Source organism: Temnothorax nylanderi, unplaced genomic scaffold, assembly GCF_030848795.1.
Source record: "Temnothorax nylanderi isolate EJ_2023f unplaced genomic scaffold, tnyl_v1.0 TNYL_tig0021_pilon, whole genome shotgun sequence".
Taxonomy (NCBI): domain Eukaryota; kingdom Metazoa; phylum Arthropoda; class Insecta; order Hymenoptera; family Formicidae; genus Temnothorax; species Temnothorax nylanderi.
The window spans coordinates 693,956-720,691 of record NW_027249083.1 but is presented as its reverse complement, the minus strand read 5'-3'; the positions used below and the strand labels follow the sequence as shown (position 1 = coordinate 720,691).

At 33.9% G+C, this 26,736-nt stretch overlaps 7 protein-coding genes and 1 pseudogene across 7 annotated transcripts; all 8 read right to left on the bottom strand.

The window, feature by feature from the left end:
* Positions 1-505: 505 nt before the first annotated feature.
* On the bottom strand, positions 506-2,367 carry Dhod (dihydroorotate dehydrogenase 2). Its single transcript, XM_071700189.1, has 2 exons — positions 1,573-2,367; positions 506-1,496 (listed from the first exon to the last, which is right to left on the bottom strand). The coding sequence occupies exons 1-2, from the start codon at positions 1,922-1,924 to the stop codon at positions 673-675; spliced, it is 1,176 nt and encodes a 391-aa protein (XP_071556290.1). The 5' UTR covers positions 1,925-2,367; the 3' UTR covers positions 506-672.
* A 383-nt stretch (positions 2,368-2,750) lies between these two features.
* LOC139769242 (odorant receptor 10-like) lies at positions 2,751-5,860 on the bottom strand. The gene is made up of 5 exons (XM_071700115.1): positions 5,687-5,860; positions 5,639-5,645; positions 5,086-5,557; positions 4,441-4,671; positions 2,751-3,785 (listed from the first exon to the last, which is right to left on the bottom strand). The coding sequence occupies exons 1-5, from the start codon at positions 5,857-5,859 to the stop codon at positions 3,445-3,447; spliced, it is 1,224 nt and encodes a 407-aa protein (XP_071556216.1). The 5' UTR covers position 5,860; the 3' UTR covers positions 2,751-3,444.
* A 795-nt stretch (positions 5,861-6,655) lies between these two features.
* Positions 6,656-9,132, bottom strand: LOC139769226 (odorant receptor 10-like). The gene is made up of 4 exons (XM_071700103.1): positions 8,975-9,132; positions 8,341-8,812; positions 7,695-7,925; positions 6,656-7,033 (listed from the first exon to the last, which is right to left on the bottom strand). Exons 1-4 carry the CDS (start codon positions 9,116-9,118, stop codon positions 6,693-6,695), a joined length of 1,188 nt encoding a protein of 395 aa, XP_071556204.1. The 5' UTR covers positions 9,119-9,132; the 3' UTR covers positions 6,656-6,692.
* Positions 9,133-9,807: 675 nt separating this feature from the next.
* LOC139769225 (odorant receptor 2a-like) lies at positions 9,808-14,032 on the bottom strand. Its single transcript, XM_071700102.1, has 4 exons — positions 13,901-14,032; positions 13,261-13,738; positions 11,592-11,816; positions 9,808-10,288 (listed from the first exon to the last, which is right to left on the bottom strand). Exons 1-4 carry the CDS (start codon positions 14,030-14,032, stop codon positions 9,948-9,950), a joined length of 1,176 nt encoding a protein of 391 aa, XP_071556203.1. The 3' UTR covers positions 9,808-9,947.
* Positions 14,033-14,681: 649 nt separating this feature from the next.
* On the bottom strand, positions 14,682-17,260 carry LOC139769223 (uncharacterized; annotated as a pseudogene).
* Positions 17,261-18,776: 1,516 nt separating this feature from the next.
* Positions 18,777-21,952, bottom strand: LOC139769222 (odorant receptor 10-like). Its single transcript, XM_071700101.1, has 4 exons — positions 21,778-21,952; positions 21,147-21,615; positions 20,566-20,790; positions 18,777-19,262 (listed from the first exon to the last, which is right to left on the bottom strand). Exons 1-4 carry the CDS (start codon positions 21,907-21,909, stop codon positions 18,922-18,924), a joined length of 1,167 nt encoding a protein of 388 aa, XP_071556202.1. The 5' UTR covers positions 21,910-21,952; the 3' UTR covers positions 18,777-18,921.
* Positions 21,953-22,617: 665 nt separating this feature from the next.
* Positions 22,618-23,360, bottom strand: LOC139769244 (odorant receptor 49b-like). The gene is made up of 2 exons (XM_071700117.1): positions 23,177-23,360; positions 22,618-22,901 (listed from the first exon to the last, which is right to left on the bottom strand). Exons 1-2 carry the CDS (start codon positions 23,358-23,360, stop codon positions 22,618-22,620), a joined length of 468 nt encoding a protein of 155 aa, XP_071556218.1.
* A 742-nt stretch (positions 23,361-24,102) lies between these two features.
* LOC139769221 (odorant receptor 10-like) lies at positions 24,103-26,590 on the bottom strand. The gene is made up of 4 exons (XM_071700100.1): positions 26,459-26,590; positions 25,816-26,290; positions 24,940-25,170; positions 24,103-24,673 (listed from the first exon to the last, which is right to left on the bottom strand). The coding sequence occupies exons 1-4, from the start codon at positions 26,588-26,590 to the stop codon at positions 24,333-24,335; spliced, it is 1,179 nt and encodes a 392-aa protein (XP_071556201.1). The 3' UTR covers positions 24,103-24,332.
* Positions 26,591-26,736: the final 146 nt, after the last annotated feature.

The following is a 26,736-nucleotide window of genomic DNA, read 5'->3' as shown; positions in this document are numbered from 1 at the left end:
CTAATGTAATTTGCATTGATAATTTGCATCTTGTTTTCTTCACAGGCAAAAAATGATTATCGTCATAATTACCGGAAGAGATTGTGCATCTTAGTTCACACAATTTGCAATTACGTGCGTAGCAAATGAAATGTAGTTTTGTTTTGGTCGGAAAATAAACACGTGGAACTGGTATCGATACGAGACTTTACGAGAGCTAACGTAACAACTGGTCGCATTTAATTAACATTTATGCAACTGTATACGCACAATTTTCGCTTTACATAAATATTGATACGACGACAGATTTGCAAATTCACGATATATCGTACCAGCGTGCATTTTTAGAATTACGTAAGGTTCTGTGAAATGTATTTACAGGAAATATCGCTATCTGCGATATTCTAATTTCTCGACTTACGTCATATGAATCACTAATAATACCTAATATATGATAATAAGCTGGAAATAAAATGGAGATAAGTATACATATAAGCAGACGGTATACATAATGAATCAATACCGATTTAACACAAACATAGTGAAAACTCTTATTCAATTATATTATAACAATATAAATGTATTAACAAAATGTTATTTTCTTATTTATCTACAGTAGGTTTTATATAAATTGTATTGAATATTTATATAATGCGTATTATTTGGGGGCTACACGCATTAAGATTGAAATATCTATTTATTCTTAGCGTCCTTGCCTATTGCATCAGTCACAGAAGAAAATCCATTAGTTTCAAGTATTTCACACAATTCCCTTTTGATCTTGCCAACTATTGGTGGCCCGTTATATATGTACGAGGTATAAAGCTGCACCAGCGAAGCACCAGCTCTTATTTTGACATAAACATCCGCTCCAGTGGAAATACCGCCTACGCCAATAATTGGAATGCTGCCACGCGTTCGTCTATACATGTCAGCTATCATAGCTGTGGAAATATCTGTAAGAGGTGCACCGCTGAGGCCTCCGCTCTCTTCCTTGTTCGGATTAGTCAAGTTCGGTCGCGTAATCGTGGTGTTGCACAAGATCAAACCGTCGACCCTAGATTTCTTATTTAAAACCACATCAGCCACATCTTGCCGCTCGGAATCCGACAAATCTGGAGCCAATTTCAGAAGCAGCGGCTGTTTGCTGCCCGCCGATTCCCTCGCTGCATTTATCCTGGTCAGTAACTCCTCCAGATTCTTCTTGCTTTGCAAGGTTCTTAAACCCGGAGTATTAGGACTAGATACATTAATTACAAAGTAATCCGCCACATCCATGAATCTTTTTACGCCATCAATGTAATCCTGAGTCGCGTCTACCGTCTCTTTGTTCTTCCCTAAATTCACTCCAAGAATGCCGTTGAAATCTTTGCTCTCCTTCAATCTCTTAAGGCGTTTCCACACGACATCGTGACCGTCGCTGTTAAATCCATATCTATTTACAACTGCATTATCCTCCGGCAATCTAAAGACTCTGGGCTTTGGATTACCAGGTTGAGGCTTAGGCGTAACGGAACCTGCAAGAAAGCGATATAGGATAATTATCTTGTTACATTTGAAAAATCCTGTCTACACTCTTGCAATAGATTTTACCTATCTCTACAAAACTGAAACCAATCTTGTGCAGTCCTTCTACCGCCTCTCCTTGTTTATCGAATCCCGCAGCCATGCCAATCGGATTTTTGAACTCCATGCCCAGCACGGTCGTCCGGAGCAAGCTGGGATCCTCCGTCCTCTGCTTCGGCACGAGACCATATTTCAGAGCTTTCACCGCGAGTTTGTGGGCGGTTTCCGGATCTATCAGTTGCACCAGAGGTACAGCGACGTCACTGTAAAATCTTTCGTTGCCCTGATAGAGAGATATACCGCCAAACAGAGCGACTGCGCTACTCGTCACAGTGAACAACGATTTGAGCTTTGCCTTGTTGCTTAATCGCCGAGCCATTCCAATTGCGATGCTTATTCGAATTTACATGAGTTAATCCGAGCTATCGACATATGTGCAAATACAAACTTCAACCTCGTCGAGAAAAAAAACGGAGCTCACGTGCTCGGAACAGATAGGTTAGGTTAAATAACAGTTACATATTATATCTCTATTTATAGATCGCAATTGCGCACCAATATATACGCATAATTCCGTAAATGTAATCGTAGCCATTTTTAAATAATTATAACAGATCACTACCGAAATATTTCGGATACAGATGAAAACAAATGTGTGAATGCCGCGAATTGCACGACCAAGCGCAAGCTGTCGGCTTCTCTCTGGTGGTAAAGAGACTCGACCTGTTCACCTGTGATATCGCCTTCATCCTCTAGCAATTCGTTTCTTGATAAACAAGATAATTTAGCATTTGAATCTATATATTTATTATTTACCCGAGTAGCCAAATCAAAGTAGATTTTGCAAAGTACAAATTTTCTTGGCAGAGAACGCCCAATAAAAACATAACAGAGTTTGTTAGCAAAATATGATAACAGATCGACTGCGAAAGAGCGAAAATCGAGCAGTATCTGAACCATTTAAATCATTTATTAGTGTTTGTTAGCCGGACGAATCAGTTGTCATTAAAATCACGTTCGTCTTTTAATTTTATTATTGTCTTTCAATTGTATATTAACTATATGTTAGATTTAATCTTATACTTTTTGATGTCTGTACCACGGCTTTAATTTGTCAATTTCACTTTTTTTTTTATTGATTCAATTGACTTCACTTCTCTTTGTCAGTTATGATCCAACTTTCATTTCCATTTCCATTACATTTGCAGAGACTATGAACATTAGTAAAATTTCATATTGCCTCGTAGAAATTACTGTGCGTCTTTGGTCCATTCTATATTTAAGTGCTCACCTGTAAACTGTAACTGTGTAAACTGTATCGTATTAGCAATTAAAGTTTACATAACGTTAACTCACGCACAGTTAACTGCGTTTGATACTCAAAGGCCACCTTTCTTTGTTATTTGTTAAATTATTAATTTCATTATTGAGAGTCTTTAGTTAATTATCCATTTATTATCCATTTATTTAATTTAATTACGTTACAAAACGATGGTTACGAAATGATTAATTCTACTCGATTTCTGGCAGCAATCTGCTGTCAGACTATAATGACAAAATCTATTAGTGGAATATGAGTTTAATGCAGATGCAGTTGCTCTGCTGTAATAATTTGTTTCATTGTTGGCAAGTTGCTAGCATATTGCTAATATTTTGTTAGACTGTTATCGAATTATATGCAACGATTGCATTTACGCAATCGTGAGTCACGCATTATTGCAAAACTTCTTAAAATGGTGTGTTAGAGTGATATACAATATGTTTACAAATGTAATAAAGAATTTAATTTAATTTTTTGATTATTCAGTTCCAGACATATCCATCATCGTGTAACAAAATAATATTGCCTACGTGTGTGTACAAATGTTATCTTTTCGAGTTTTTCTCTCAACAGATACCTTACGCGTCCATCATCACTCGTAGGACAGACAAATACGAAAGCGAGCTTTTTAATATAGTCATATAAGTCTTGATGTTTACGGCAAAAAATCTACCTGCTAATAGCTGAACAGGTTGCTGCGATCGTACGATGACGAACAAAACATTCTTCATCAATTTCGATGGCAAATTGTACCAATTGCAGCTGAAGATTGAGTACGCAACTTCTTCCATTTGGCACTTCAGATAATCGCCCACAAAACTATAGAAAAACAACTGTAACAGGAAAGCGCTCAACGCCGTTGTAGTTTTAGTTACCATGCCTGCGTCATGTGCTTTCAATGCTGTAATAAGTTGGAAACCTGAAATCACACAATTGCACTGCATCCAGAAGTCAACTTTAAAGCATTACTGACACAATAATTTTGACAGCTTTATAGTATAATTTTATTATGTTATTAAAATGTCACACCGGATATGCAGAGTGTTACCTAAGTAAGTACACAAACTTGAAGGGAATATTTCTTGGCTTATTTTAAGAAGAAAAAGTTTTATATAGAATATGTTTTAAACTGCTTCATTTTCAAAATGCAGGGTGTCAAAATTGTGAAAAAAAATGAAAGTTTCGAAAATCTGGAAAACGTTTAAAGATATCTTATTCAAATTTGGTATGCGTACATGTGGTATTAAGAACTATTTTCTAGTACTGATAAAACATTTTTAGGTCCACCAGCGTGTGCATCTTTGACACCCTTTATTTTGAAAACGAAGCAGTTTAGGATACATGTACAACCTTTTCTTTTTAAAATAAGCCAAGAAATAACCCCTTCAAGTTTGTGTACATACTTACTTAGGTAACACCCTGTATAGGATCAGAAAAGATCTTGTGGACATTTGATAAAATTAGAGCTTTGTAACGTAGTTTTGTTTTCATTACTGTACAAATTTACTATTCTAACGGTATAATAATGCTTGTATCACACAATCGAAAAAGTATTGAAATCGAAAGATATTTACCCATTAAGCAAATAAGAATAGAACTAAACAGCATTTGCACAAGCAAAACGAAACTTATTGTGTCTACCAGAAGTTCCGCATGCTCTATTAGATAATGATGTCTTGATGCCAATACTGAAAAATCTTCATCTATGTTTTTGCTTTTAACGCCGTAATTGAACAATTCAATTTTTAGGATTTCCATTTGTCCGCAAATATGAAGAGTAATTGCGAGGAAAAGTGAATCATTTCCTTTACAAATATATTTTAGTCTTGCGTTAATATAATTTGCATTGAAAGTTGATAATAATAAAAAGATTATCAAGCAAGAGTGGTATAAAAGAAATCAAAATGTTATCGCATTTTGCAATTAAGATGGCTATAATCATATATTAAACAAGAACATCTATTTAAGAACTTATAAAAATCCAATATTTAATACTGATATAAATAAATATCTTAACTAGACGTCAAGTTTTATAGTTTGTAAAACTAAATAACTGCTAATACTTAATAAAATTGCTGAATGTAAAAATGGAAAAATTGGGAATTTTATTAATATTGCTTAATTTTAGTACAATAAAATGTTGCCAAAGTAAAATTAAAAATAAAATAAAATTTTATAATTAATGCAAATCTGCTCAATATTAATAATTAATTTATTACCACAATTGCTGGTGCAATTGATTATCAGTATAACATATTGCATCGTAGACATCAACCAGAATAAACTCGTAGGCATATGCAAGTCTTCTAAAAGTGTTAAAGGCACGGGTAATTCCAATGCTTGATTCTTAATGGATACATTAACTTGGACGTTCTTATTGTCTGCTATCATAGGCGCCAGCATGAAAATTGTTGAAGCTAAATAGGCAAAAAATAGAGTACTATAGCAAATCATCCTTCCCATGTAAGCGTGCCGCCGCATGATCGTGTGCTTCTCCTCAGTGTCGATTGCATGATAATCGTTCACAGCAGAAGAATAATTGCGAGTCAGATTGTCAGCGTATAAGCGGAATGACAATAATTTTAGTACAGCGAGAACGTTGCACACCATGATCATAAGACCATCGACTTTTATGTACGCATCACCACTACCGAAATTGAGTTCGAGGAACAACGTGATCATCATCGCGGTCTACACAAACAGGAAGGACTGTTTATTATAAAGCTTTACTGTTGTTTTTCGTTACTACTGATGCTGAACTGAACACCTCACTGTCGAACTTGATACGTCGAATATACAAGTGGCAGAGAAATTTATTGCGATATGAAATATGAAAATTGACAACGTACCATACCGATGCCGCACACGATAGAACGGACTAAAGAAAATATATCATATTTTTGTAATGGCCAAATGCCTAATGGTAGAGTTAAGAGTTTGAGGGGAGTCATAGCGTATGCCACATCGTCATTCCATGATATTTTCGTAGTCATATTGTAGAGCTGCCACGTTGCACGATACTCAATGATATCTTTGTCCGTAATACGAGTCGATCATCGACGATGGTTCGCTTTCACGTTCATATTTCATTCAAGTTGCGCAATTGAACACTTACTATGTAAATTTAACATATGCTAATGTACCTTGTTATTTTCCAAAACACAGTTATTTTATGAACTGGAAGAAACAATTTTTTATATTTGGAAGCAGAATATAGCAAAACCGGAATAGGAGGGTCGATGTTTTATTTTCTTTCCGATGCACAGTCTTCAGTCATCATTCGTCATTGATCGTGTTGCAATGCAATACTCCTTTTATTTTGATACTATTTTTTTTATCAAAGGTACGTTTAATTAATTTGGAATTTAGTACATCAGTTTCTTAAAACTCACAAGTGTTAGTGAGATCAAAAATATTCTAATACATTTTATCTATGCAAATTGTTTGCAATCTGTCGGACGTACTGCCAAAATCTGCTAATAAGACAAGTTTAATGTGAATGTAATTAATGGCAATCTGCCGCAATATTCTACTTGAATCTGTTGATAAGTTATTGATATATTGCTTACTTGACAGTTAACAAATTGTATGCAGCAATCGCATTTTCGCAATTGCAAATCACACGTCGTAGCAAAATTTGTTTAAGTGTTACTGTGTTACTGTGATGTATAATATATTTACAAATGTAATAAAGAATTTAATTTTATTTAAATTTTGAATTACAGACATATTCTGCATCATTGTGTTTTGTAACAATTTTACAAAATAATATTGCCTACGTGTGTACAATGTTATTTTTTTTAGTTTTTCAACAAATACCTACGTCTTACGCGTCCACCATCACCCGTAGGACGGATAAGTACGAGAGCGAGCTTTTTAATATGGTCATATAAGTCTTGATGTTTACGGCAAAAAATCCACCAGCTAATAGCTGAACAGGTTGCTGCGATCGTACGATGACGAATAAAACATTCTTCATCAATTTCGATGGCAAATTGTACCAATTGCAGCTGAAGATTGAGTACGCAACTTCTTCCATTTGGCACTTCAGATAATCGCCCACAATACTATAGAAAAACAACTGTAACAGGAAAGTGCTCAACACCGTTGTAGTTTTAGTTACCATGCCTGCGTCATGTGCTTTCAATGCTGTAATAAATTGGAAACCTGAAATCACACAATTACACTGCATGCAGAAGTCAACTTTAAAGCATACTGACACAATAATTTTGACAGCTTTATAGTATAATTTTATTATGTTATTAAAATGTCACACCGGATATGCAGAGTGTTACCTAAGTAAGTACACAAACTTGAAGGGAATATTTCTTGGCTTATTTTAAGAAGAAAAAGTTTTATAAAATATGTTTTAAACTGCTTCGTTTTCAAAATGCGGGGTGTCAAAATTGTGAAAAAAAATGAAAGTTTCGAAAATGTGGAAAACGTTTAAAGATGTCTTATTCAAATTTGATATGTGTACATGTGGTATTAAGAACTATTTTCTAGTTACTGATAAAACATTTTTAGGTCCACCAGGAGCGTGTGCATCTATGACACCCTGTATTTTGAAAACGAAGCAGTTTAGGATACATGTACAACCGGTTTTTTTTATTTACAAAATAAGCCAAGAAATAACCCCTTCAAGTTTGTGTACTTACTTAAGTAACACCATGTATAAAATCAGAAAAGATCTTGTGGACATTTGATAAAATTATAGCTTTGTAACGTAGTTTTGTTTTTATTACTGTACAAATTTACTATTCTAACGGTATAATAATAATGCTTGTATCACACAATCGAAGAAGTATTGAAATCGAGAGATATTTACCCATTAAGCAAATAAGAATAGAACTAAACAGCATTTGCACAAGCAAAACGAAACTTATTGTGTCTACCAGAAGTTCCGCATGCTCTATTAGATAATGATGTCTTGATGCCAATACTGAAAAATCTTCATGTATGTCTTTGCTTTTAACGCCGTAATTGATCGATTCAATTTTTAGGATTTCCATTTGTCCGCAAATATGAAGAGTAATTGCGAGAAAAAGTGAATCATTTCCTTTACAAATATATTTTAGTCTTGCGTTAATATAATTTGCATTCAAAGTTGATAATAATAAAAAGATTATCAAGCAGGAGTGGTATAAAAGAAATCAAAATGTTATCGCATTTTGCAATTAAGAGGCCATAATCATATATTAAACAAGAACATCTATTTAAGAACTTATAAAAATCCAATATTTAATACTGATAAAAATAAATATCTTAACTAGGCGTCAAGTTTTATAGTTTGTAAAACTAAATAACTGCTAATACTTAATAAAATTGCTGAATGTAAAAATGGTAAAATTGGGAATTTTATTAATATTGCTTAATTTTAGTACAATAAAATTTTGCCAAAATAGAATATTAAAAATAAATTAAAATTTTATAATTAATGCAAATCTGCTCAATATTAATAATTAATTTATTACCACAATTGCTGGTGCAATTGATTATTGAAATAACATATTGCATCGTAGACATCAACCAGAATAAACTCGTAGACATATGCAAGTCTTCTAAAAGTGTTAAAGGCACGGGTAATTCCAATGCTTGATTCTTAATGGATACATTAACTTGGACGTTCTTATTGTCTGCTATCATAGGCACCAGCATGAAAATTGTTGAAGCTAAATAGGCAAAAAATAGAGTACTATAGCAAATCATCCTTCCCATGTAAGCGTGCCGCCGCATGATCGTGTGCTTCTCCTCAGTGTCGATTGCATGATAATCGGTCACAGCAGAAGAATAATTGCGAGTTAGATTGTCAGCGTATAAGCGAAATGACAATAATTTTAGTACAGCAAGAACGTTGCACACCATGATCATAAGACCATCGACTTTTATGTATGCATCACCACTACCGAAATTGAGTTCGAGGAACAACGTGATCATCATCGCGGTCTACACAGACAGGAAGGACTGTTTATTATAAAGCTTTACTGTTGTTTTTCGTTACTACTGCATGATGCTGAACTGAACACCTCACTGTCGAACTTGATACGTCGAATATACAAGTGGCAGAGAAATTTATTGCGATATGAAATATGAAAATTGACAACGTACCATACCGATGCCGCACACGATAGAACGGACTAAAGAAAATATATCATATTTTTGTAATGGCCAAATGCCTAATGGTAGAGTTAAGAGTTTGAGGGGAGTCATAGCGTATGCCACATCGTCATTCCATAATATTTTCGTAGTCATATTGTAGAGCTGCCACGTTGCACGATACTCAATGATATCTTTGTCCGTAATACGAGTCGATCATCGACGATGGTTCGCTTTCACGTTCATATTTCATTCAAGTTGCGCAATTGAACACTTACTATGTAAATTTAACATTTGCTAATGTACCATGTTATTTTCCAAACACAGTTATTTTATAAACTGGAAGAAACAATTTTTTATATTTGGAAGCAGAATATAGCAAAACCGGAATAGGAGGGTCGATGTTTTATTTTCTTTCCGATGTACAGTCTTTAGTTATCATTCGTCATTGATCGTGTTGCAATGCAATACTCCTTTTAATTTGATACTATTTTTTTTATCAAAGGTACGTTTAATTAATTTGGAATTTAGTACATCAGTTTCTTAAAACTCACAAGTGTTAGTGAGATCAAAAATATTCTAATACATTTTATCTATGCAAATTGTTTGCAATCTGTCGGACGTACTGCCAAAATCTGCTAATAAGACAAGTTTAATGTGAATGTAATTAATGGCAATCTGCCGCAATATTCTACTTGAATCTGTTGATAAGTTATTGATATATTGCTTACTTGATAGTTAACAAATTGTATGCAGCAATCGCATTTTGGCAATTGCAAATCACACGTCGTAGCAAAATTTATTTAAGTGATGTGTTACTGTGATGTATAATATATTTACAAATGTAATAAAGAATTTAATTTTATTTAAATTTTGAATTACAGACATATTCTGCATCATTGTGTTTTGTAACAATTTTACAAAATAATATTGCCTACATGTGTACAATGTTATCTTTTTGAGTTTTTCAACAAATACCTACGTCTTACGCGTCCACCATCACTCGGAGGACGGATAAGTACGAGAGCGAGCTTTTTATAATGGTCATAAAAGTCTGTAAGTTCACGACGATAAATCTGCCGGCTAGGAACTGAACAGGTTGTTGCGACCGCATAATGACGAACACTACATTTCTCATTAATTTCAATGGAAAGTTGTACCAATTGCAGCTGTAGATCGAGTCCGCTATTTCTTCCATTTGACACTTCAGATAATCGCCCACAATACTGTAGAAAAACATCTCTAACATTAGAGCGCTTGTTACAGTTGTCGTTTTCATTATCATTACTACGTCATGTGTTTTTAATGCCAAGATAAGCTGGAAACCTAAAAAAATACACAATTACACTGTAGGTACAAGTCTCATAGGCGTTACAAGTACAAAAATGTCGCAAGCTTTATTGAACAATTTTGTTATTAACCCTCCGTCAGCAATTATTCTTTTACTAACGCCGTTAGCAAGCTGGAGCTTTTAACCTTTAGATTGCCAGCATTTTTTCATTAAAATAGTATCCTTTTTTTCCCCAAAAATGTTATTATTTTTGTTACTTATATAAATTATAATTTATATAAATATCATACACATTGCGCAGAATTTCGAGATTTGTTCGGAGCTGCAAAAATAGCTTTCCTGGCAGTCAAAAGGTTAAGTTCACTTCATGTTATTTTTATGTTCTAGGCTTTCAAAAAATCCAAAAAAATTTTAAGTTACTTTTCAACATCTCTACTACAATATCCAATAGGTTTTAAAACCAAATATGAAACCGAATTGTTTATGCAAAGCGAAATTTGAACATAAATGGGAAAAAATTGAAATTTGTTAAAAAATTTATAACTTTGCAACAAATGAATATTAAGAAAAATGATTGTAGAGTATTGTAACCATGACCTTTCAAAAGAATGTAATCTTATTTGGATCGACTTAAAAATAAAAATGGTGAAATTTTAGAGAGATTTATTCATGTACATACTAAATAGGGGAGACCGGGGCCTAACCGTCACTTTTTTTTGCTTAGAAATAAATTTTTATTGTAAAAAATTGTTCCTAATTATGTAAAATCTCATTACAAATATAAAAGAAAATTATAAAAGAAAAGTAAAAAAGTATTGTATTGTTCGACGTTTTTCTCCATTTTGTAAATAATGCTTTACTACTACTAATGATAAGTGTTTTAATTAGCAAAAGCTATTAGAAATATATAATAGTAAAAAAACAAAAAAAAACATTTTTTTACGCCGGTAAACATTAACGCCTGACATCAACAATTTGGATCGTTTAGAGCACAGGTTTAATTCGTCGCCTGGTCGTTGTTCGAACATGCATTGATGGGAACTAACGTCATCGCGACAGCGAAACCTCTCTACTATTTTGAAGGGGGAGGTACCAAATACTGCCTCCTCTCCACGAAAAAATTCAAGAAAGAAGTTTCGCTTGGTTCATAAAAGACTGCTGACGGAGGGTTTTAAAACTACGTGAGGTAGGACTAGAAAATATGCTGCTGTGGACATTTGATAAAATTTTATCTTTGTAATTTTTTCTGCAGAAAAGATTTACAAAATACTCTAATGGTATAATGCTAGTATTAATAAAAATAATCTGAGAGAAGTACTGAATTTAAAAGATACTTACCCATCAAACTAAAAATCAAGCAACTGAGGAGCATTTGCACCAGCAGAACGAAACTTATTACATCTACTAAAAGTCCCGCATTCTCCATTAGATAACGATGTCTTGCAATCAGTATTGACAAATTTTTATTTTCTTTTTTCATGCCGTAGTTACTAAACTCAATTTTTAGAAGTTCCAATTGACCACATACATGGAGAGTAATTGCGAGGAAAAATGTATCGTTGCCTTTATAAATAAATTACATTTTTGTATTAAAGTAGTTTATATTGAAAGTTTTATAATATAATAATAATAAAATCAATAATCTGTTGCAAGAGTAACGTAAAAAAATCAAAACATCGCATTGCAATTGTGAAATAGTTACGTCAGGCATTAAAAAAAACATTTATTAAAAAAGCATATAAATTTCAATATTTAATACCGATAAAAATAATAAGTATTTTATTTAGTTAAACATTAAGTTTAGTTTGTATATGGAGAACATAGAGAGTGAAGATCGGTGAAAGGATAGAGGAGGGAATGGACCGAGTGGAGGGCGAAGAGAAGAAAGCGGAGGTGAGAGAGCGGAGAGATATGTAATAAGAAGGTAGAGAATGGAGTAAGGAGAGCAGAGAGAGGACGAGGATTTGGCGTGGATGAGGAACTAGAATGACGGGAAAGAGGTAGAGATGGTGGCAGAGAAGGTCAGCAAGAGGAAGGGGGAAGGTGAAGTGACAGGAAGGGTAAAGTAGTAATAAAGCGAGGGTGAAGAGGGGCGAGAGGGTTATAGCAAGACAGGTAGGGGAAGAGAAGAGAGGAGGTGCCGCGCGGTGTGAGCTGAGAAAGAGATCGGTCCCCGCGGGACGGGGGTGTGAATAAGAGAGCTGAGGAGGAGAGGAGACGAGAGAGAGAAGGGGAGGGCATCTGACAGGGTGAGAGGGACGGTGGTGAAGGAAGGGAAAGGGGAAGAAAACGAAGAAAAAGAGGAGGAAGAGGGTGACAATAGGAGCGGCTGGGTGGAGGAGGTGGAGGGAGATGAAAGAAGAGGAAGACGAGTAGGACAGGAAGGAGAAGAGGAAGAGAAATAGGGTTAGGGGAGAAGTAGGTCTAAAAGAAGGCGGAAGAAGGGCGGAAGGGAAGAGAGGAGGGAAAGGGAGAAAGGCTGCGAGGAGTTGGGAGAGGGTTGACAGAGCGGTTTGTAAGTTAATTTTTGAGTTTCAGAAGGAGGCGATGGATAGGAGAAAGAAGGGATAAAGAGAGGAGGTGGAGAGGAGAAGGAGCAGCAGGGGCAAAGGAAGGATGGCAGAAAAGGGGGGAAGGAGCACAAAGGAAGAAGGAAAGGCTAGGGGAGGGGGAGAGGTTGGTGGTGGACGAGGGTGCGGGTTCGAGGGGTGGGAAGGTACCAAAATGTAAAGGATCGCTGACGGCCAGGACGGGCATAGGGGTGTTATTAATTTTTTGTGAGGGGTTTGGAATCGTTCCCCGATTAAAAACGCCTTTGTAAATCTTAAGGGGAAACAAATAAACACATACAAGTTTAGTTTGTATATGATAATAGTTAATAAAAGTGCTGAAAATAGAGATATAAAAATTAGGATTTTTGTTAATAAATTTTATAAAAAGTAAAATTTTTAAAAATTAATATTTTATAATTCATGCAATTTTCAAATAGTAACGATTAGCTTATTACCACAATTGCTGGTAGCAGTAAGTACCAGTCCGATATATTGTAACATACAGATCAACACGTATAAACTCGTAGATACATGCACCTCCCCTAAAAATGTTACGGCCACGGGAAATTCCGATATGTCATTGATGGATACATTAACTTGGACTTCCGTATCGTCTACTATCATAGGTATCATAGGTATCAGTATAAAAGTTGTCGAAGCAACATAAGCCATAGATAAGATACTAAAGCACATAATCCTTCCCATATAAGCGTGCCGCCGCATGATCGTGCGTTTCTCCTCGGTATCTATCGTGAGATAGTCGTCCACAGCAGAAGAGAAATTGCGAGTCAAATTCTTGGCATATAAGCGGAAGGACACTAACTTTAGTAGACCAAGAATAATGCTGATTATAACTTCAAAATTATCGACCAGTACGTACGCATTGCCACTGCCGAAACTGATTTCGAGAAACACCAAGATCATCCACACGGTCTACACAAACAGGAAGAATTGTTTATTATAAAGTTTTATCGCTATTTCTCTCGTTTTCTGCTACACTGAACGCCTCACTTGAACTGACGAACTTGATATATCGAAAATACGAGTGGTAGAGAAATTTTATCGCGATATCTAATATGAAAATTGAGAACGTACCAAAATGGAGCAGTACACGATATAACGGACTAAGGAAAATGTATTATATTTTTGCAAAGGCCAAATGCCCATTAGCAGAGTGAACATTTTAAAGGGAGTAAAAGCGTACGCTATATCGGCATTCCATGACATTATAACACAGTCACGTAGAGCTGTACGTTGCACGATACTCAATAATGCCGCGCGGTCTTTGTCTATAACACGAGTCGATCATCGGCGATAGTTTGCTTTCATATTTTATTGAAGTTACGCAATTTAACATTTACCATGTAAATGTAACATTTGCTAACGTATCCTGTTATTTTTCAAAACACAGTTATTTGATACACAAGCTGAGAAGGACAATTTTTTGTATGAAAGTATTAGGATATAGCATAGACCGAATGAGGAAGTGGGGTGTTCCATTTTTCTTTCGAGACAGCGACTTCAGTTATCATTTGATCGTGTTGCAATACACTTTATTTCAATCTATCTTTTTATGAAAGAAAAGTTGCTAGCGTAGTGCTAATATTTTTTTCTTGTTCGACAGTTATCAAATTGTATGCAACAACACATTTTTGCAATCGCGAGTCACGCATTGCTGAACTTGTTAAAATAATGTGTCAATGTGATGTACCGATTATACAATACGTTTATTGATATAACAAAGAAAGCAATTTTATTTACATAAAGTTAAATTATTCAATTTTAGACATATCATGGTGTTTAATAGAATTTCTTATAAAATGATATTGCTTACGTGTACAGTGTTAGCTTTTCAAGTTTTTCTCTCAACAAATACCTACGCGTCCACCATCACCCGTAGGACGGATAAGTACGAGAGCGAGCTTTTTAATGTGGTCATATAAGACTTGATGTTTACGACGAAAAATTGGTCAGCTAGCAACAGAGTGCGCAACTTCTTCCATTTGACACTTTAGATAATCGCCCGCAATACTATAGAAAAACAACTGTAACAGGAAAGTGCTCAACACCGTTGTAGTTTTAGTTACCATGCCTGCGTCATGTGCTTTCAATGCTGTAATAAATTGGAAACCTGAAATCACACAATTACACTGCATGCAGAAATCAACTTTAAAGCATACTGACACAATAATTTTGACAGCTTTATAGTATAATTTTATTATGTTATTAAAATGTCACGGGATATGCAGTGTTACCTAAGTAAGTACACAAATTTGTAGGGAATATTTCTTGGCTTATTTTAAGAAGAAAAAGTTTTATAGAATATGTTTTAAACTGCTTCGTTTTCGAAATGCGGGGTGTCAAAATTGTGAAAAAAAAATGAAAGTTTCGAAAATGTGGAAAACGTTTAAAGATGTCTTATTCAAATTTGATATGTGTACATGTAGTATTAAGAACTATTTTCTAATACTGATAAAACATTTTTAGGTCCACCAGGAGCGTGTGCATCTATGACACCCTGTATTTTGAAAACGAAGCAGTTTAGGATACATGTACAACCATTTTTTTTTATTTACAAAGTAAGCCAAGAAATAACCCCTTCAAGTTTGTGTACTTACTTAAGTAACACCATGTATAAAATCAGAAAAGATCTTGTGGACATTTGATAAAATTATAGCTTTGTAACGTAGTTTTGTTTTTATTACTGTACAAATTTACTATTCTAACGGTATAATAATGCTTGTATCACACAATCGAAGAAGTATTGAAATCGAGAGATATTTACCCATTAAGCAAATAAGAATAGAACTAAACAGCATTTGCACAAGCAAAACGAAACTTATTGTGTCTACCAGAAGTTCCGCATGCTCTATTAGATAATGATGTCTTGATGCCAATACTGAAAAATCTTCATCTATGTCTTTGCTTTTAACTCCGTAATTGATCAATTCAATTTTTAGGATTTCCATTTGTCCGCAAATATGAAAAGTAATTGCAAGGAAAATTGCGATTTTTCCTTTACAAATATATTTTAGTCTTGCGTTAATATAATTTGCATTGAAAGTTGATAATAATAAAAAGATGATCAAGTAGGAGTGGTATAAAAGAAATCAAAATGTTATCGCATTTTGCAATTAAGATGGCTATAATCATATATTAAACAAGAACATCTATTTAAGAACTTATAAAAATCCAATATTTAATACTGATAAAAATAAATATCTTAACTAGACGTCAAGTTTTATAGTTTAAGAGTGTATAAAGAACATACATACATACATACATACATACATACATACAGACATTCTATTTTATATAGATAGATTAACTCGGGAAGTACGTACGGAAATTAAAAAATATCATTTTTTGTAAAAATGGTGCACGTTTGAACAAAACGTTTCATTTTTAAACAATAGTGCTAGAGTGGCGTTACCCCTTAATAAAATTGATGAATGTAAAAATGGTAAAATTGGGAATTTTATTAATATTGCTTAATTTTAGTAAAATAAAATTTTACTAACATAAAGTGAAATATTAAAAATAAATTAAAATTTTATAATTAATGCAAATCTTCTCAATATTAATAATTAATTTATTACCACAATTGCTGGTGCAATTGATTATCGATATAACATATTGCATCGTAGACATCAACCAGAATAAACTCGTAGGCATATACAAGTCTTCTAAAAGTGTTAAAGGCACGGGTAATTCCAATGCTTAATTCTTAATGGATACATTAACTTGGACGTCCTCATTGTCTGCTATCATAGGCACCAGCATGAAAATTGTTGCAGCTAAATATGCGAAAAATAGAGTACTATAGCAAATCGTCCTTCCCATGTAAGCGTGCCGCCGCATGATCGTGTGCTTCTCCTCAGTGTCGATTGCATGATAATCGGTCACAGCAGAAGAATAATTGCGAGTTAGATTGTCAGCGTATAAGCGAAATGACAATAATTTTAGTACAACGAGAACGTTGCACACCATGATCATAAGACCATCGACTTTTATGTACGCATCACCACTACCGAAATTGAGTTCGAGAAACAACGTGATCATCATCGCGGTCTACACAAACAGGAAGGACTGTTTATTATAAAACTTTACTGTTGTTTTTTGTTTCCACTGATGCTGAACTGAACACCTCACTGTCGAACTTGATACGTCGAATATACAAGTGGCAGAGAAATTTTATTGAGATATGAAATATGAAAATTGAGAACGTACCATACCGATGCCGCACACGATAGAACGGACTAAAGAAAATATATCATATTCTTGTAATGGCCAAATGCCAAATGGTAGAGTTAAGAGTTTGAGGGGAGCCATAGCGTATGCCACATCGTCATTCCATGATATTTTCGTAGTCATATTGTAGAGCTGCCACGTTGCACGATATTCAATGATATCTTTGTCCGTAATACGAGTCGATCATCGACGATGTTCGCTTTCACGTTCATATTTCATTCAAGTTGCGCAATTGAACACTTACTATGTAAATTTAACATTTGCTAATGTACCTTGTTATTTTCCAAAACACAGTTATTTTATAAACTGGAAGAAACAATTTTTTATATTTAGAAGCAGAATGGTGGAGACCGGGGCGAATTCGGCCCCGGGGCGGAGTCGTTTTTGCAATTATCTCGAAATCTGTATGTTGTGTGAACTAGCCATTAATACTGTAAGCGCGGCTTATGGTGCCCACGTGACCAACGGAGTTTAGTGAGATTACGTGCCATGTTGTGATTTTTATCGAAGCAAACGTGTTTTCGCAGGTCGAAAGTAAAATTTCTTCCGCGTCGAAAGTTTGTAATATCTTAAGTATTATTGTCTCTCCGAATCTCAAAGTAAGCGATTCTAAAGAGTAATGCATGCTGAACACGAATCCAGTTCAGTTTTTTTATTTTTATTGATTTCTATTATTTTATAAGCGACCAAACCTAAAACTTGTGTTCGGGGCGAAGTCGTTTCCAAGCCAAAACGAAGTCAAGAAAGCTAAATAATATGTGCTGCGTATGCTCGGAGATAATAGAAAACATAGCCAATGAAAAACAGTGCATTTCGTGCAGGCGTAAGGCGTAAGGCACACAATGAGTGCGTGTGCTCGTCAGACTCTGTTTTGACATGCTTTAACTGTTAGCGAAAAAGAAAATTGATTTTCTTGAAATTATTTTCCGCTTTCCATTTTTCTACTAAAAAACAATAAATAAAGTGTATTCTATTATTTTTTATGATCAAAATTATGTATTTTTATTTAAAATCCAGTCTGAGAATGAAGACACGACTCCGCCCCGGGAATTTTGACTTTTCGATTTTTGCACCTTTGTCGTTTTTACTATATACCGGTTGAACAAAGCGACGTAGACCAAAAATGCCTAAATAAATTTTGTAGCTAAGGGTTCACTCTTTACAATGGTATACTATATTTCACTAAATTTATTTTCTTGTTAAAAATCGGTACCGAAAAAAAAGACCGACTTCGCCCCGGTCTCCCTTATAGCAAAACCGGAATGGGAGGGTCGATGTTTCATTTTCTTTCCGATGCACAGTCTTTAGTTATCATTTGTCATTGATTGTGTTGCAATGCAATACTCCTTTTATTTTGATACTATTTTTTTTTATCAAAGGTACGTTTAATTAATATGGAATTTAGTACATCAGTTTCTTAAAACTCACAAGTGTTGTTAGTGAGATCAAAAATGTTCAAATACATTTATGTATGCAAATTGTTTGCAATCTGTCGGACGTACTGCCAAAATCTGCTAATAAGACAAGTTTAATGTGAATGTAATTAATGGCAATCTGCCGCAATATTCTACTTGAATCTGTTGATAAGTTATTGATATATTGCTTACTTGACAGTTAACAAATTGTATGCAGCAATCGCATTTTGGCAATTGCAAATCACACGTAGTAGCAAAATTGTAAGTGATGTGTTACAGTGATGTACAATATATTTACAAATGTATAAATAAAGAATTTAATTTTATTTAAATTTTGAATTCCAGACATATTCTGCATCATTGTGTTTTGTAACAATTTTATAAAATAATATTGCCTACGTGTGTACAATGTTATCTTTTCGAGTTTTTCTCTCAACAAATACCTACGCCTTACTCATCCACCATCACCCGTAGGACGGATATGTACGAGAGCGAGCTTTTTAATATGGTCATAAAAGACTTGATGTTTACGACGAAAAATTTGCCAGCTAGCAACTGAACAGGTTCTTGCGACCGCATAATGACGAACACTACATTTCTCATTAATTTCAATGGAAAGTTGTACCAATTGCAGCTGTAGATCGAGTCCGCAATTTCTTCCATTTGACACTTCAGATAATCGCCCACAATACTATAGACAAACAACTGTAACATTAGACCGCCTAACACTGTTGTCGTTTTAATTATCATTACTACGTCATGTGTTTTTAATGCCAAGATAAACTGGAAACCTAAAAAATACACAAATACACTGTATGTACAAGTCTCATAGGCATTACAAGTACACAAATTTTGCAAGCTTTATCGAACAATCTTGTTAATAACCCTCCGGCAGCAATTATTTTTTTACTAACGCCGTCAGCAAGCTGGAGCCTTTAACCTTTAGATTGCCGGCATTTTTTCATTAAAATAATGTCCGTTTTTTCTCCAAAAATTTATATAAATTATAATTTATATAAATAACATACACATTGCACAGAATTTCGAGATTTGTTCGGAGCCGCAAAAGTAGCTTTTCCGGCAGTCAAAAGGTTAAGTCCACTTCATGTTATTTTTATGTTCTAGGCTTTAAAAAATCCAAAAAAATTTTTTGAGTTACTTGTCAACATCTCTGCTACAATATCCAATAGGTTTTAAAGCCAAATATGAAACCTAATTGTTTATACAAAGCAAATTTAAACACAAATGGGAAAAAATTAAAGCTTGTTTAAAAATTTATAATTTTGCAACAATTGAATATTAAGAAAAATGATTGTAGAGTATTGTAGTTATGACCTTTTAAAAGAACGTAATCTCATTTGGATCGACTCCAAAAAGTATAATTATTTTTACAAATAAAAATGGTGAAATTTTAGAGAGATTTATTCGTTACAGAGAAAAATACAATACAGAGAAAAATAAAGTTGACTTTCTTTTGCTTAGAAATAAATTTTTATTGTAAAAAATTGTTTGTAATCATATAAAATATCATTACAAATATAAAAGAAAATTACAAAAGAAAAGTAAAAAAGTATTATATTGTTCGACGTTTTTCTCCATTTTGTTAATAATGCTTTACTACTACTAATGATAAAAGTGTTTTAATTAGCAAAAGCTATTAGAAATATATAATAGTAAAAAAACAAAAAAAAACTTTTTTTTCGCCGGTAAACATTAACGCCTGACATCAACAATCTGGATCGTTTAGAGCACAGGCTTAATTTTTCTGGTCGTTGTTCGAACATGCATTGATGGGAACTAACATCATCGCGACAGCGAAACCTCTCTACTATTTTGAAGGGGGAGGTACCAAATACTGCCTCCTCTCCACGAAAAAATTCAAGAAAGAAGTTTCGCTTGGTTCATAAAAGACTGCTGACTGAGGGTTTTAAAACTACGTGAGGTAGGACTAGAAAATATGCTGCTGTGGACATTTGATAAAATTTTATCTTTGTAATTTTTTCTGCAGAAAAGATTTACAAAATACTCTAATGGTATAATGCTAGTATTAATAAAAATAATCTGAGAAGTATACTGAATTTAAAAGATACTTACCCATCAAACTAATAACCAAACAACTGAAGAGCATTTGCACCAGCAGAACGAAACTTAATATATCTACTAAAAGTTCCGCATGCTCTATTAGATAACGATGTCTTGCAGTCAGTATTGAAAATTTGTCATTTTCTTTTTTCATGCTGTAGTTACTAAACCCAATTTTTAGAAGTTCCAATTGACCACATACATGGAGAGTAATTGCGACGAAAAGTGAATCATTGCCTTTATAAATAAATTACATTTTTGCATTAAAGTAGTTTATGTTAAAAGTTTTATAATAAAATAATAATAAAATCAATAATCTGTTGCAAGAGTGATGTAAAAAAATCAAAACATCGCATTGCAATTGTAAAATAGTTACGTCAGGCATTAAAAAAAACATTTATTAAAAAAGCATATATAAACTTCAATATTTAATACCGATAAAAATAAGTATTTCATTTAATTAAACACTAAGTTTAGTTTGTACATGATAATAGTTAATAAAACTGCTGAAAATAGAGATATAAAAATTAGGATTCTTGTTAACAAATTTTACAAAAAATAAAATTTTTTAAAATTAACGATTAGCTTATTACCAACATTGCTGGTACAAATAAGTATCATTACGGTATATTGTAACGTAGAGATCAACACGAATAAACTCGTAGATATATGCATCTCCCCCCAAAATGTTATGGCCAAGGGTAATTCCGATACGTCATTGATGGATACATTAACTTTGACTTCCGTATCGTCTGCTATCATAGGCACCAGCATAAAAGTTGTCGAAGCAAAATAAGCCATAAATAAGATACTATAGCACACAATCCTTCCCATATAAGCGTGCCGCCGCATAATCGTGCGTTTCTCCTCGGTATCTATCGTGAGATAGTCGTCCACAGCAGAAGAGAAATTGCGAATCAAATTCTTGGCATATATGCGGAAGGACAGTACCTTTAGTAGACCAAGAATGTCGCAGATTATAATTTCAAAATTATCGAGCTGTACGTACGCATTGCCACTACCAAAATTGATTTCGAGAAACACCAAGATCATCATCACGGTCTACACAAACAGAAAGAATTGTTTATTATAAAGTTCTATCGCTATTTCTTGTTTTCTGCTACACTGAACGCCTCACTTGAACTGACGAACTTGATATATCAAAAATACGAGTAGCAGAGAAATTTTATCGCGATACCTATAATATGAAATATGAGAACGTACCAAAATGAAGCAGCACACGATAGAACGGACTAAAGAAAATGTATTATATTTTTGCAAAGGCCAAATGCCCAGTGGCAGAGCGAAAGTTTTAAAGGGAGTAAAAGCGTACGCTATATCGGCATTCCATGACATTATAACACAGTCATGTAGAGCTGTACGTTGCACGATACTCAATAATGCCGGTCTTTGTCTATAACACGAGCCGTGTCATCGGCGATGGTTTGCTTTCATATTTTATTGAATATTTTACGCAATTTAACATTTACCATGTAAATGTAGCATTTGCTAACGTACCATGTTATTTTTCAAAACACAGTTATTTGATACACAAGCTGAGAGGGACAATTTTTTGTATAAAAGATGAATATAGCATAGACCGAACGAGGAAGTAGGGTGTCCCATTTTTCTTTCGAGACAGCGACTTCAGTTATCATTTGATCGTGTTGCAATACACTTTATTTCAATCCATCTTTTTATGAAAGAAAAGTTGCTAGCATAGTGCTAATATTTTTTTTCTTGTTCGACAGTTATCATTGTATGCAACAATCACATTTTTGCAATCGCGAGTCACGCATTGCTGAACTTCTTAAAATGATGTGTCAACGTGATGTATTATACAATACATTTATTGATATAACAAAGAAAGCAATTTTATTTACATAAAGTTAAATTATTCAATTCTAGACATATCATGGTGTTTAACAGAATTTCTTATAAAATGATATTGCTTACGTGTACGGTGTTATCTTTTCAAGTTTTTCTCTCAACGGTTACCTGCGCCTTACGCGTCCACCATCACTCGTAGGACGGATAAGTATGAAAATGAGCTTTTTAATATGGTCACATAAAAGTTTCGATGTTTATTACGAAAAATCGACCAGCTAGCGACTGAACAGGTTGTTGCGACCGCATGATGGCGAACACAATATTCTTCATTAATTTTAATGGAAGGTTGTACCAATTGCAGCTGTATATCGAATTTGCTACTTCTTCCATTTGACACTTCAGATAATCGCCCACGAAACTATAAAAGAACAACTGTAACAGTAGAGCGCCCAACACTGTTATCGTTTTAGTTATCATTACTACGTCATGATGTTTTAAAGCCAAGATAAGTTGGAAACCTGAAAAATATAAAATTACGCTGCATGCACAAGTCAACTCTATGACATTACTGACACAAGGGTTTTGGCAGCTTTATTAAATAATTTTATTATGTTATTAAAATGTCACGGAATAGGCTTAAAAATGATTGTGGAAAAAATCTTGTGGACATTTGGTAAAATTATAGCTTTTTAACGTATATTTGCTTTCATTATTATACAAATTTACTGTTCTAGCAACATAATAATGCTTGTATCACACAATTGAAGAACTACTGAAATGGAGAGATATTTACCCATTAAGCAAATAAGAATACAATAAATCAACACTTGCAAAAGCAAAACGAAACTTATTACATCTATCAGAAGTTCCGTATGCTCTATTAGAAAACGATGTCTTGATGCCAATACTGAAAAATGTTCACTTAGATTTTTGCTTTTCACGCCATAATTGGAAAATTCAATTTTTAGGATTTCCATTTGCCCGCAAACATGAATAGTAATTGCGAGGAAAAGTGAATCATTTCCTTCATAAATAAATTTTAATCTTGTATTAAAATAACATATATACATTAAAAGTATTAATAATGTAAAGGCTTTATCAGTCAACATTTGTTACAAAAATGATACGAAAAGAAAACATAATTTTATCGCATTGCAAGATGCAACATATATTTAAAAAACCAACATATATTTGAAAATCAATTTTATATGTAATATCGATAAAAATAATTTTTTTTTTATTAGACACCAAATTTAGCGTGTATATTAATATTTATATAACAAAATCTCTGACAGTAGCAATCTACACGGAGAGAACGGCCGAAGTATCTAAAAATTTAGCTAGATACAGATCTGAAAATATTTTTTTTGCACTATCAAAATAATTATGTAGAACACTCAAACTGATTGCTAAAATGTCAAAATTTTGTATAGCATTATCATCATACTTTAGCGATCTACTATAATTATTTTGATGGTGCAACAAAATTATTTCGCTCACGAGAAGCCTGAATTTCGCTCACGAGTAGCTTCAAGCCGAAGCCCGTTCCTTAACGACGGGATGTATTGATCTGCGGATTGACACGACCGTGGATTGACAACAACGACTGTCAGATCTACGGGGAGACTCCGAACGTTCGGACGTGTTCTCCACCTGAAACGCTTTCCTGTATTGAGTTCCTAATAAATCCTTGTGTTCCTTTTCTTACTAACAAAAGGTGTTCTCTCTTTACGCGAGTCCGGGAGTGCGCGTCGCAAACACGAGTGTCTTTGAGATTGCGGAGCGCAGCGCAACAATATAATAAAGAAAGCAATTTTATTTACATAAAGTTTATTATTCAATTCCAGACATATCATGGTGTTTTACAGAATTTTTTTATATAATGATATTGCTTACGTGTGTGTACCGTGTTATCTTTTCAAGTTTTTCTCTCAACAGTTACCTGCGCCTTACGCGTCCACCATCACCCGTAGGACGGATAAGTATGAGATTGAGCTTTTTAATATGGTCATATAAGTTTCAATGTTCACAACAAAAAATCTGCCGGCTAGCAACTGAACAGGTTGTTGCGACCGCATGATGGCGAACGCAACATTTCTCATTAATTTTAGTGGAAGGTTGTACCAATTGCAGGTGTAGATCGAATTCGCTACTTCTTCCATTTGACACTTCAGATAATCGCCCGCGAAACTATAAGAGAACAACTGTAACAGTAGAGCCCCCAACACTGTTGTTGTTTTAGTTATCGTCACTACGTCATGGTGTTTTAACGCCAAGATAAGTTGGAAACCTGAAAATATAAAATTACGCTGCATGCACAAGTCAACTCTATGGCACTGCTGACACAAGAATTTTTACAGCTTTATTGGATAATTTTATTATGTTATTAAAATGTTACAGGATATACAAGATTAGAAAAGATGTTGTGGATATTTGATAAAATTATAGCTTTGTAACGTATTTTTGCTTTCATTATTATACAAATTTATTATTCTAGCGGTATAAAAATGCTCGTATCACACAATCGAAGAAGTACTGAAATTGAAAGATATTTACCCATTATGCAAATAAGAATAGAACTAAACAGCATTTGTACAAGCAAAACAAAACTTATTACATCTATCAGAAGTTCTGTATGCTCTATTAGAAAACGATGTCTTGATGCCAATACTGAAAAATCTTCACTTGGGTTTTTGCTTTTCACGCCATAATTGGAAAATTCAATTTTTAGGATTTCCATTTGCCCGCAAATATGAATAGTAATTGCGAGGAAAAGTGAATCAATTCCTTTATAAATAAATTTTAATCTTGTATTAAAATGACATATGCATTAAAAGTTTTAATAATGATAAAGGCTTTATCAGTCAACATTTGTTAAAAAAGTGATACAAAATGAAAACATAATTTTATCGCATTGCAGGATGCAACATATATTTAAAAAACCAACATATATTCGAAAATCAATTTTATATGTAATATTGATAAAAATAAATGTTTGTTTTTTATTAGATACCAAATTTACTGTGTATATTAATATTTATATAATAAAATCTCTGACAGTAGAAATCTACACGGAGAGAACGGCTAAAGTATCTAAAAATTTAGCTAGATACAGATCTAAAAATAATTTTTTTGCACTATCGAAATAATTATGTAGAACACTCAAACTGGTTGCTAAAATGTCAAAATTTTTTACAGCATTATCAGCATGCTTTAGCGATCTACTATAATTATTTTGATGGTGCAACAAAATTATTTTCAGAGAGATCTGTATCCTATATAGCTAAATTTTTAGATACTTCAGCAAATTCGTTTTTTTCGTGTAAAAATTATGAAACTTATTAATAAATGTTATTAAAAATAAAACATTTAAAGTTTTAAAGTATATTAACATACAAGTGTCTTTAAAATTAATAATAATTAGCTTATTACCAACATTGCCGTTGGCATTGAGCATCAGTAGAACATATTGCACCGTAGAGACCGCCAAATATAAACTTGAAGGTACAGAAGAGTTTCCAAAAATGCATGTTAAGGGCATGGGTAATTCCGATGCTTGATTCTTGATGGATTCATTAACTTGGATATCCTCACCGCCTGCTAGTACAGGCAATAAACCGAAAATGGTCGCAGCAAAATAAGCGAAAAATAGGATACCGTAACACATCATCCTTCCCATGAATGCGTGCCGCCGCATTATCGTGCGCTTCTCCTCGGTGTCGACCGCAAGATAATCGTTCGCAGCAGAAGTAAAGTTGCGAATCAGATTGTCGGCGTATATGCGGAAGAATACTAGCTTTAGTACAGAGAGAATGTTGCAGCTCATGAGCATAAGAGAATCGAGTTTTACCGTTGTATCGACGCTACCGAGAAAGATTTCGAGGAACAACATGATCATCATCACGGTCTACACAGACAGAAAGGATGGATTGTTTATTACGGAACTTTAATCCCTCTTTCGTTTCTACTGTGTCTGTACTAAACATTTCACTTGAACTGTCAAACTGAATATGTCGAAAATGAAATAGGAAGAGAAATATTATTGCGACATATAAAATGAAAATTGAGAACGTACCAAACCGAAGCTGCATACGAAAGCACGTACTGCGGAACATATATTATATTTTTGCAAGGGCCAAATGCCTAATGGCAGAGTTAAGAATTTATGGGGAGCAAAAGCGTATACCATATCGTCATTCCGTGACATTATCGCAGTCATAGAGCTGCACGTTGCACGGTACTCAATAGTATCGACCTTTTTCCACAGTACGAGTAAACCATCGGCGTTCGCTTTCGCATTCATATTTTATTGAAATTGCGCAATTTTAACATTTGCTAAAGTACCTTGGTATT

Coding starts and splice junctions, on each gene's coding strand:
- Dhod (XM_071700189.1), bottom strand. CDS start 1,924: ATGGCTCGGCGATTAAGCAACAAGGCAAAGCTCAAATCGTTGTTCACT. Junction 1,497..1,572: donor TTTCAGTTTTGTAGAGATAG/GTAAAATCTATT, acceptor GCTTTCTTGCAG/GTTCCGTTACGCCTAAGCCT.
- LOC139769242 (XM_071700115.1), bottom strand. CDS start 5,859: ATGACTACGAAAATATCATGGAATGACGATGTGGCATACGCTATGACT. Junction 4,672..5,085: donor CAATTGCACCAGCAATTGTG/GTAATAAATTAA, acceptor ATATTTGTAAAG/GAAATGATTCACTTTTCCTC. Junction 3,786..4,440: donor TATTCTTATTTGCTTAATGG/GTAAATATCTTT, acceptor GTGTGATTTCAG/GTTTCCAACTTATTACAGCA.
- LOC139769226 (XM_071700103.1), bottom strand. CDS start 9,118: ATGACTACGAAAATATTATGGAATGACGATGTGGCATACGCTATGACT. Junction 8,813..8,974: donor TCGTGTGCGGCATCGGTATG/GTACGTTGTCAA, acceptor CTGTCTGTGTAG/ACCGCGATGATGATCACGTT. Junction 7,034..7,694: donor TATTCTTATTTGCTTAATGG/GTAAATATCTCT, acceptor GTGTGATTTCAG/GTTTCCAATTTATTACAGCA.
- LOC139769225 (XM_071700102.1), bottom strand. CDS start 14,032: ATGTCATGGAATGCCGATATAGCGTACGCTTTTACTCCCTTTAAAATG. Junction 13,739..13,900: donor TCGTGTACTGCTCCATTTTG/GTACGTTCTCAA, acceptor CTGTTTGTGTAG/ACCGTGTGGATGATCTTGGT. Junction 10,289..11,591: donor CTTGATTTTTAGTTTGATGG/GTAAGTATCTTT, acceptor GTATTTTTTTAG/GTTTCCAGCTTATCTTGGCA.
- LOC139769222 (XM_071700101.1), bottom strand. CDS start 21,909: ATGTCATGGAATGCCGATATAGCGTACGCTTTTACTCCCTTTAAAACT. Junction 20,791..21,146: donor TATTTGTACCAGCAATGTTG/GTAATAAGCTAA, acceptor TTATTTATAAAG/GCAATGATTCACTTTTCGTC. Junction 19,263..20,565: donor TTTGGTTATTAGTTTGATGG/GTAAGTATCTTT, acceptor TGTATTTTTTAG/GTTTCCAGTTTATCTTGGCA.
- LOC139769244 (XM_071700117.1), bottom strand. CDS start 23,360: ATGGAAATCCTAAAAATTGAATTTTCCAATTATGGCGTGAAAAGCAAA. Junction 22,902..23,176: donor TATTCTTATTTGCTTAATGG/GTAAATATCTCT, acceptor TATATTTTTCAG/GTTTCCAACTTATCTTGGCT.
- LOC139769221 (XM_071700100.1), bottom strand. CDS start 26,590: ATGTCACGGAATGACGATATGGTATACGCTTTTGCTCCCCATAAATTC. Junction 25,171..25,815: donor CAATGCCAACGGCAATGTTG/GTAATAAGCTAA, acceptor TTATTTATAAAG/GAATTGATTCACTTTTCCTC. Junction 24,674..24,939: donor TATTCTTATTTGCATAATGG/GTAAATATCTTT, acceptor TTATATTTTCAG/GTTTCCAACTTATCTTGGCG.